At 40.1% G+C, this 10,308-nt stretch overlaps 1 protein-coding gene across 1 annotated transcript in view; it reads left to right on the top strand.

The window, feature by feature from the left end:
• The first annotated feature begins 2,287 nt into the window (after positions 1-2,287).
• The window catches only part of GPLD1 (glycosylphosphatidylinositol specific phospholipase D1), a 54,695-nt gene continuing 46,674 nt past the window's right edge, over positions 2,288-10,308 (top strand). The window contains exons 1-2 of the mRNA XM_035030443.1: positions 2,288-2,384; positions 5,254-5,309. Coding sequence (XP_034886334.1) covers positions 2,288-2,384; positions 5,254-5,309 — 153 coding nt within the window. The remainder of the gene's footprint in view (positions 2,385-5,253; positions 5,310-10,308) is intronic.

The following is a 10,308-nucleotide window of genomic DNA, read 5'->3' as shown; positions in this document are numbered from 1 at the left end:
CTAGGACAAGCCACTAGTTAAGATGAAAGTTAGGCCTCCAACTGGTCAGAGGGACCATTTGTCAGAATTGAATCAAGCGAGGTATCATTACAAGTAGACATGAGCCTAAGAATCTGGAAGCAGGAAGGAAGCCTCAACTTTAACGAGGATACAAAGATGAATTTAGCAGGGCAATCTTCCGAATGTGTGGGTTCCAGTGAAGCCCATTTCCACGCATTGATTTAGGAGCACTAGTCTCAGCATCTCTCTGCTTCTCCATTCCTACTGCGTTGAGACTCTTGCTGTCTTTTCCGGAGCCTGTGGGCTCTTCCACTTTCTCTGGGACGTTGGGTTCTTATTTGCAAAATGCGGAGGCAGTACCTTTAAATTTTGGCTTTGTTTTTTTTTTGCTGAGTCGGCGTCACTCAGTCCTGAGTGAGTCACATCTAGCAGAAGTGGGAACAGCAGAGTTGTGTGTGTGTGTGTGTGTGTGTGTGTATTTGCTGTTTCCTCCTGTATTGTACCGGAGGAATTGGGGGAAGAGAGGAGGTCCTGGAGTGGAGGCTGCCGCCCGGTGGGTATCCCTGGCGTCTTTCCACCTGCTGCCTGCAGAGGGAGCCCTACTGTTGGCACGACCGTGGCAGCTCTCTTGATCCAGTCAGTCCGCGTCATCTCCGTAAGGTTCTGTTTCGGACAGTATGCCCGCCCTTCTCCAGCTGACTGCTCCAGTAGGCCCTCTGCCTACGGTCCGTAGTACGCTCAGTGGCACACAAAACTGTTTCTTTTAAAAATCGGGAAAAAAACCTTTTAGGTTGAATATAAATAGATTAATACTTAGGTCAACAGAGATGTAAAATCTTATTTTTTATTTTTAGGAAGGAAGGGGCCCACGAAGGCAGAAGTTCCTAAGGCCTAGGAAAGTCCTGATGTTGGCCGCCCCTTCTCTCTGACGGTCTTGTGCCCTCTGCAAGCCCCCTTTCAGAGTAGGAACAATTCCCCTCCGGTTCCTGTCTTGCTCCTAGGCTGCCCGATGCCTCCCAGAGCCTGGCTGGGGGTGATGGGTCAGTCTGGAACCTTTCTTCTTCACCCGGCCTGGTCCTGGGCACTCCCACCTCTACTCCCACCCTTCTCCATCTGCTCCCCCACTTGCAGTACGGGGGAGATGAGGCCTATGTATAGAGAGCACCTTAGCCAAGGTTCATGGCCTCTGGCCTAAAAGCAGTCAGGAGCAGCGGGGCCCAATGCCCTCAGGATTCGGGGAGAGCTGTGGGTTTCTTTTCTTTGGGGCTTGCAGGTGGCTAAGCTAAGGTTACAGAGGAAACTTGACAGAGACCTAAGGGTCTCAATCATCCCATCTTCTCCTATTCTTCTCTTCCATTTGCTCACCTGAGCATGAGTACAGTTTCCTCCCACTCTTTCAGGATCCCCTTTCTTGCTTTTCACTTATAATATGCATAATTTGAGCTGTAAGATTACCACCTTTTCCACGAAGAGCTTCACCGAGTTTTTCCCATGGATTAAGTGCTACAGACCAGATACTTCTTGACAGGTAATATTCTGAGCCTAGCATTTTCTGAATCCTTGTTTCTTGGTCTTAAATCTGTCCCATATCTCCCGCCCCCAGTGGAATCAGCATCTTTGCTTGGGGTGCAGGAATCTGACCATGCAACAGACTCGATATAAGCCCCATAAGCCAGAAGCAGATAGACCAGGAGTGCTTGCTCTTGTGTAATCCCATGCAAATGTCAGTATCTGTTGCCAAATACTGAAAGAGAAGCCAGCTCCAGCTGATCGTCATAAAAGCTCTCCCAGCACTTGGGGCTTCAGAGGCTGAGGACTCGGGGGCCCCTGATACAGGTGTGCAAAGGATGCCTGAGGGATCAGCCCTTGTGAGCCGAGGTGGTCCAGCATGTGGACCCTCAGTCTAGACAGGTGAGTCTGTGTCTTTTTTGAAGAAAGCGAAATGGAGACAACTTTGCTAAGGTGACCATACAAATTTCGTGTTAACAAGAAATCTGGAGGACACCTGGGTCACAAAGTGGCCATGCTCCCCGCTAAGAGCATTCAAATTTCAGTTGATGGCTTTTTTTTTTCCCCCCTCTCCCAGATGGAGTTTGTTTGCTGTTCTGGTGAAGTTAAACAGTAGTTAAACAGTTGACTGGGAAGTGTTATTATTTTGAAATGAGGCTTGGTTGCCTGGTCAGTGACCTGCTTAGAGGGAAAGCCGTAGGTCTGGGCTTGGGTTTCAGGACCTGCCACCGCAGTTCTGAGCACTTCGTGTCACCGAGGAGCAGCGAGTAACGAGGGCATGTCCCTTTGCAGGTTCTGGCCTGGGCTGCTGATCGCACTGGGCTCCGTCTGCCCAGGGGGTTCGCCATGTGGCATCTCCACACACATCGAGATAGGTAAGTGCCTGCACCTTGCCTGGGATTAGGGATTGCTAAGTCTGTCAAAGGGTGTTAAGGAAGAGATGTGAAGTCGGTCCCACCTATTGGTAACAAGTTCCCTGGACTGGAGTCAGGTGGGTTCCGTGGAGGGGCGGGCAGGAGGCAAGGGAATGATGGGTGCTTGATGATCGGCCCCTGGCTGTTTCTCTGGGTGGGCAAACAGTGAGGAGCTGGAGAAACTCGGTTGCCATGAAGCAGAACTGATAGAATGGGAGAGGAGGAAGATGGGTGGAACTCAGTAGGAGTGAGGAATGTTGTTTTTGTTGTTTTAGATTTCCAAGTGTGTGTACAGGGCCACTTGTGGCCATGGAAGTGGGTCCCCTGAGTCAAGTGGTTGGCCCCAGGGAGGGCAAGGAAGCGAGGGCGTCTGGCTACTGGCATTAGAGGGGACCGGGACGATGACAGGAGCTGGGGAGGACGGGCTCGGGGGTGAGGGCAGAGTGCCAGATACAGGTGGATTTGGTTCTTGAATGAAGTGTATTTGTAATATTTTCTAACTCATGGAATAGGATTATATTCTACAACAGTTTTCCGATTAAATCTGGGTTTTCTTTTAGATAAAATCAATAATATTTTATAGTCAGGCCACCTGGCCAGAAGGTACCAATCATAACAAGATTATAAATAAAGTGTGTAAGCTTATCAGTGCCAGGTAGACCGAGGTATTTATTGAGTTCTGGTGGACAAGAACCTATGATCCCAGAATTTTGCCTTCTGAAAGGGCACTAGAGGTCACTGAGCTCAGTCCCTGTATTTCACATGCAAGGAAATCGATCTGGAGAATCTCAAAGCTAGCTCATTAGAGGGCTGGCCTAGGATTGCATGTCCTGAGAGCCAGTCCAGTGTTCTTTCCAAATACATTTATTGCTACGAGCAGTCAGGAAACAATAGAAGAGAGAATTAGACCCAGGTTCTAAAACCGGCTCAGCTGTAAATGAAGTACGTGAGTCAGAGCAATTCATTTTCTCTGCGTTCCTCTTCTGTAAAGTAAGGAAGCTGAACGTCTTAGTGAATTTGAAAGTATTGTCCAGGTGTAAATTCTTAGAATTTGAAATTGCTAGAACTGTAGGCTGAGAAAGAACAAGTGTAAATGGAAATATTCAAGAATAAGTATAAATGGAGAGTTTTTAATCCTTAGTTTAAACACAGATGAAATACGAAGTTTTAATAAAATCGGATAACTGCTTGCCTTTTTTCAGTAGGTACCAAAGATCCTAATAGATTATACATATATGAATATATGTTTTGTATATATTAATCTATTAATATAACATTAAATATATCAATACATTAACACAATATCAATACATTATATAAAATGTATAATGTATTTAAACACAGATGAAATATGAAGTTTTCATAAAATCGGATAACTGCTTGCCTTTTTTCAGTAGGTACCAAAGATCCTAAAAGATTAAACATATATGAATATATGTTTTGTATATATTAATCTATTAATAATAACATTAAATATATCAATACATTGTATAAAATATTAATATTAAATATATGCATACATTGTATTATCTATTATATTTATATATCATAAATATATAAATATATAAATATATTTAATAAGATATTAAATATATTACTATAAAACTTTGTTTATGTGAACATAATTGAAGACCACTTCTAACCTGCATAGATTTTGAGGAGTCTTATGTGAAAGAAAAAACTCCAACATTTACCAATTATTAGGATTCTGTAAATCTCTTGGTTCATGTTTTCACTTAATGTAAAGCCTGTTGGAAGGCTGACAGTTCTGTGAGTTAATTAGAACGGGTCTCGTTCGGTGGCTTGGAGCTGTAAATCCCGGCAATCCTGTGTCCAGGTTACTGATGTGGGCTGGGAGCCCGTATCTTACAGTGTTATGCTTAGAGGAGTGGCTGTATTTTTGTATGAATTACAAAACTGGATGTGATTCACAACAGAAGTAAGGTATCCCCTTTGAATGTGACTTCACAAGGCATGTTCGTCTTAGATTCTAGGAAGATTCAGGGTGTGGATGTGTGTGTGTGTGTCCCTGCAAGTGGGTGGAGCAGGTAACATGGGATTTTTTTTTTGGTCCATCTAATGTGGCCCAACTGATGAAAAAACAGTCGAGAGTAATTGATTCAGTCCATGGTTTTGGCCATGTATCCTATTTTCTGCTTAGGGTCATTTATCTCGGTTGGGGGTGGGTGTTGAGGCAAAATAAGATGACATTTCTGTTTACTGAGCTCCTACCGTTTATCAGCCACTGTGCGCATCACATCACATGTATTTTGTGTGACTCTGTGAACACACCTGTAAATGTGGGAATTATTTACTTCTACTTAGGAGGGAACGGAGACCTAGCTTTGCAGGGCCATGGTGCCAGCTAAGCAGAAACTTCAAATCACCATGCAAATTTGATTTGTATTTTTTAGTGATAGAACTATCGTATGAATCTTACTATGCCTAATGAAAATGACTAGTGAGTACACACTTAATTTTCATTTCCCCCTTCCTTGACAGTTGCAATGACAAAATTATATTTTCCTTTTTAAAAATTTTTTTATTTTAGTTTTTTAAAGATTATTACAGAGAGTGAGTGCGTGTGCATGCATGAGCAGGGGGAGGGAGAGAGGGAGAGGGAAAAAGAGTTTTAAGCAGACTCCATGCTGAGCATGGAGCCTGACTCGGGGCTCGATCCCAGGACCCTGAGATCACAACCTGAGATGAAACCAAGAGTCTACACCCAACCGACTGCATCACCCATATGCCCCAATTTTCCTTTTAAAACGTCTTGAATAAGTTCTGTTTTAGCTACAGTTGATTTAATTGATTTATATATTTCTCTCAGGACACAGAGCTCTGGAGTTTCTCCACCTTCAGGATGGGAGAGTTAACTACAAAGAGGTATAAAGTTTAATATTTCTCTTACTCCTTGTGCATTAACTCTCTTCCATAGGTGCCAAAATAAAGGTCCTAACAGATACTTAGGCAATAATTTTCAGTCCTTTTTGTCTTCATAAAACATTAATATTTGGCATTACAAAAGGTGTATGTCCCCTCCAGTGCTCCTTGAACATAGGTATATAATATATACTTGAATATATATTATGTATACTTACATATTATATATAATTTATACTTGAACATATGCATATTATATATTATATACATTATACAATTAAAATATTTCAATACTATTATATTTTTATATGTATAAAACATATAATTTATATGTAATGATATATATTATCATTTAAATAGTATCACTGGAATAATCGAATGATGAATCAAAATTTGAAAAATTGAGGAAGAATTAAAATGGTACAGCTTTTTGTTTTTACAAAGGTCATGCCTGAGATAAATTTTTCACCTCTTGACTGTGTCATAGAAAAATTGCATCAGCACAAGGAGCAGGAAATGTTTATTCAGAAGTCCGCTCTGAGATGCTCGTCTGATGTCTCCTCCTACTGTATTCTTGGTTAAGACTATCTGATGGCTTTCCTGTACCTATCCTCAAATTGGTCCTATTCTGACCCTATACACTATTTCTGGTTCTAGGCTAAATAATGCTTTGTGCAAAGGTGATTCTTAATACTTTGGATAAGAGTGATTAATATTCCTTGGTGACATCAGAATTGGATCAAATTATTACCATTAAGTTTTGACAGTTCAGTATGGAAAACAGGATGGTGAGATAACTGAAATCCATCCTGTCTTCAAACCACTTGTAGACATTAGTTTCAACTTTCCGACTTGGCAGTTGAACAGTGTTTGATTATCTTCATTGACCGTGGTGGAAGGTAGCCAAGGATGAGGAGGAGAAGCAAGAACCTGCCTAATTCATCATGCGAACAATCAATCCAGAGTGTGTGCAGAGCGATTTTGTAGTAGAGAGAGCCACGCTTGTATCATTAACTTAATTTGAAACGTGGACCGGACACCGATCCTTCCCCTCCGCATTGGTCCTGATGCAGCTACCGATAACATCATTGGAAATGACTAAGTGCCCTGAGTGCTTATACTTCACTTTCAATTTACAAGGGTCGGGATATCTCACCTTTTATGATACTGTCAGGTCCCCTTTCATGATGTACTTTATATCTCTGTATGTGGGACTTGTTATAGTGTCTCTTTCTTCCTCGTCCACCTGCTCTTCGGGGACTTCTGGACTCGTTGAGGTCTGAATTTTGTTGGTTCTAGGATTATCTTTTGTTACTATATCCAGAGGTGACTGCTCTTTGAAACCTTTGACTTAACACAAAGAGAAAAGTGCATAAAGCTGAGAAAATCAGTGTATGTATTTATAAGAACTGTCAGAAGCAAGCTGACCTCACATTGGTGGTCATTATTGCCCTGATACTTTTTTCCTATTCTTACTTTATTATTAAAGTGTAGTTGATAATGCTACATTACATACGTACAACACAGCGATTCAACAATTCTGCACGTTACTCAGTGCTCACCACGATAAGGGTGGTCACCACCCATCACCATGTGTTACCACAATATTATTCACTGTATCTCACATGCTGTACTTGTTATTTCCCTGACTTACTACTGGAAGCTTGTACCTCTAAATCCCCTTCACCTGTTTTGCTGATCTCCCTACCCTCCACCTTCCCTCTGGCAACCACCAGTTTCTTCTCTGTATTAAAGAAGTCTGTTTGTTCATGTATTTCTTAGATTCCATATATAAGTGAAATAATACAGTATTTGTCTTTCTCTGACTTACTTCATTTAGCATAATACCCTCTAGGTCCATCCATGTTGTCAGTCACAAATGCTGAGATTTCATTCTTTTTTATGCCTGAGTAATAGTCGTGTGTGTGTGTGTGTGTGTGTGTAATCACATGTCCTTTATCCATTCACATAGCTATGGACGCCTGGATTGTTTCTATAGTTTGGCTACTGTAAATAATGCTGCTGTAAACATCAGGTGCATATATCTTTTTTAATTAGTGCTCTTGTTTTCTTGGGTAAATACCCAGCAGTGGAATTACTAGATCGTATGGTGTTTCTATTTTTAATTTTTTGAGGAACCACCTCACTGTTTCCCACAGTGCCTGCACCAATTTACATACCCACCAATGGTGCACAAGGGTTCCTTTTTCTCCACATCGTCAACACTTCTTGTCTTTTTGATCTAGCCATTCTGACAGGTGTTAAGATGATAATCTCATTGTGGTTTTGATTTGCATTTCCCCACTGATTAGTAATGTTGAGCATTTTTTCATACGTGTATTGCCCATCTGTAGGTGGCCTTTGGAAAAACGTTAAGTCATCTATTTCTTTTTTTTAAAGATTTTATTCATTTATATGACAGAGAGATAGCGAGAGCAAGAACACAAGCAGGGGGAGTGGGAGAGAGAGAAGCAGGCTTCCTGCTGAGCAGGGAGCCCGATGTGAGGCTCCATCCCAGGACCCTGAGATCATGACCTGAGCCAAAGGCAGACGCTTAACGACTGAGCCACCCAGGCACCCCCATCTGTCTATTTCTTCATGAGATTGTTCAGGTGTTGTGTGTGTGTGTGTGTGTGTGCGTGCGTGCGCACGCAGTTGTAGAAGTTCTTTATATAGTTTGGATATTAAACTTTTAGAAGTTCTTTATATAGTTTGGATATTAAACTTTTATTAGTGTATCATTTGAAAATATCTTCTTCCATTCAGTAAGTTACTTTGTTCGATTGAGTTTTTTTTTTTTTCTGTGCAAAATCTTAACTATTTTGGTATAGTTCCAGTAGTTTATTTTTTTGCTTCCTTTGCCTCAGGAGACATATTAAATATGTTGCTAAGGCCAATGTCCAAGAGATGACTACCTATATTTTCTTCTAGAATTTTTATGGTTTCAGGTCTTACATTGAGTCTTTATTTTATTTTTGTGTTTGGTTTGAGAAAATGGCCCAGTTTCATTCTTCTGCGTGTTGCTGTCCAGTTTTCCCAGCATCATTTCTTGAAGACACTGTCTTTTCCTTGTTGTGTATTATGACTCTCTTGTCACAGACTAATTGACCAAGTGAGGGTTTATTTCTGGGCTCTCTCTTCCATTCCGTTGATCTATGTGTCTATTTTTGTGCTAGTACCAAATGTTTTAATTACTACAGCTTTGTAGTATATCTTTGAAATCTGGGATTGTGATACCTCCAGTTTTGTTCTCCTTTCTCAAGATTTCTTTGGCTATTTGGGGTCTTTTGTGATTCCATGCAAATTTTAGGATTGTTTGTTCTAGTTCTGTGAAAAATGACATTGGTATTTTGACAGGGATTGCATTAATCTGTAGTTTGCTTTGGGTAATACGGACGTTTTCACAATATTAATCCTTCCAATCCATGAGCACAGAATATCTTTCATTTGTTTGCATCACATTCAGTTTTCTTTCATCAGTATCTTACGGTTTTCAGGGCATAGGTCTTTTACGTCCTTGATTAAACTATAGATACTTTATTCTTTTTGGTACAATTGTGAATGAGATTGTTTTCTTAATTTTTCTTTTTGCTAGGTTATTGTGAATATATAGAAATGCCTACATGCTAATTTTGTATCCTGCAACTTCACTGAATTCTTTTATTCTAATAGCTTTTTTTTGGTAGTCTTTAGGGTTTTCTATGTATAGTTAAATCATGTCATCTGCAGATGGTGACCATTTTACTTCTTACTAGTTTGGATGCTTTTATTTCTTATCTGATAGCTGCAGCAAGGACTTCCAGTACTCTGTTGAATAAAAGTGGTGGGAGTGGACATCCATGTCTTGTTTCTGACCTTAGGGAGAAAAGCTCTGTTTTTTCCCCATTGAGAATGATGTTAGCTGTGGGTTTTTCAAAGAAGGCCTTTACCATGTTGAGGTATGGTTCCTCTAAATTCGCTTTATTGAGAGTTTTTATCACGAACAAATATTGTATCAAATCCTTTTTCTAGATCCCTTAGATGATCATATGGTTTTTATCCTTCTTGTTAATGTGATAGATCACATTGATTTGAGAATATTGAACCACTCTTGAATCCCAGGAATAAATCCCACTTGATCATGGTGAATGGTCCTTTTAACATACTATTGAATTTGGCTTGGTAATATGTGTTGAAGATGTTTGCATCTGTGTTCATCAAGGATATTGGCCCAAGGTAAAGCTGGCCTTGCCTTCCTCTTCTCTTTTTTGGAATAGTTTGAGAAGAATAGGTATGAATTTTTCTTTAAATGTTAGGTAGAGTTCACCTGTGAAGCCATCTGGTTCTGGACTTTTGTTGGGGAGTTTTTTGATTACAGATTTAATTTTGTTACTAATAATTGGTCTGTTCAAATTTTCTATTTCTTCTTGATTCAGTTTTGGCAGATTGTATGTTTCTAGGAATTTATCCATCTCTTCTAGGTTCTCCAATTTGTTACATAATTTTTCATAGTATTCTTTTATAATTCTTTGTATTTCTGTGGTGTTGGTGGTTATTTCTCCATTTCTGATTTTATTTATTTATTACTTGCTCTTTCTTGAGTCTGGCTAAAGGTTTATCAATTGTGTTTATCTTCTCAAAGAACTAATTCTTCGTTTCACTGATACATATTTTTTTCATTTATTTCCACTCTAAACTTTTATCTTCCTTCTACTAACTTTGGGGTTTGTTTTTCTTTTTCTAGTTCCTTTGGGTATAAGGTTTGATTGCTGCTTTGAGATTTTTCTTGTTTCGTGTAATAGGACTGTACTGCTATAAACTTCCTTCCTAGAACTGTTTCTGCTTTATCCCAAAGATTTTTTTTTTTAAAGTGGGTTCCATGCCCAGCATGGGGCTTACACTCATGACCCTGAGATCTAAGTCACAACGTGCTCTACCAACCAAGCCAGCCAGGTGCCACACAAATATTTTCAGTCATTGTGTTTCCATTTTTGTTTGTCTTCATGTATTGTTTCATTTCCTC

The sequence above is a fragment of the Mirounga leonina genome, unplaced genomic scaffold (genome assembly GCF_011800145.1).
Source record: "Mirounga leonina isolate KUSES-001 unplaced genomic scaffold, KU_Mleo_1.0 Mir_366, whole genome shotgun sequence".
Taxonomy (NCBI): domain Eukaryota; kingdom Metazoa; phylum Chordata; class Mammalia; order Carnivora; family Phocidae; genus Mirounga; species Mirounga leonina.
The sequence above is the reverse complement of the archived record's forward strand: the minus strand, read 5'-3'. Positions and strand labels throughout refer to the sequence as shown.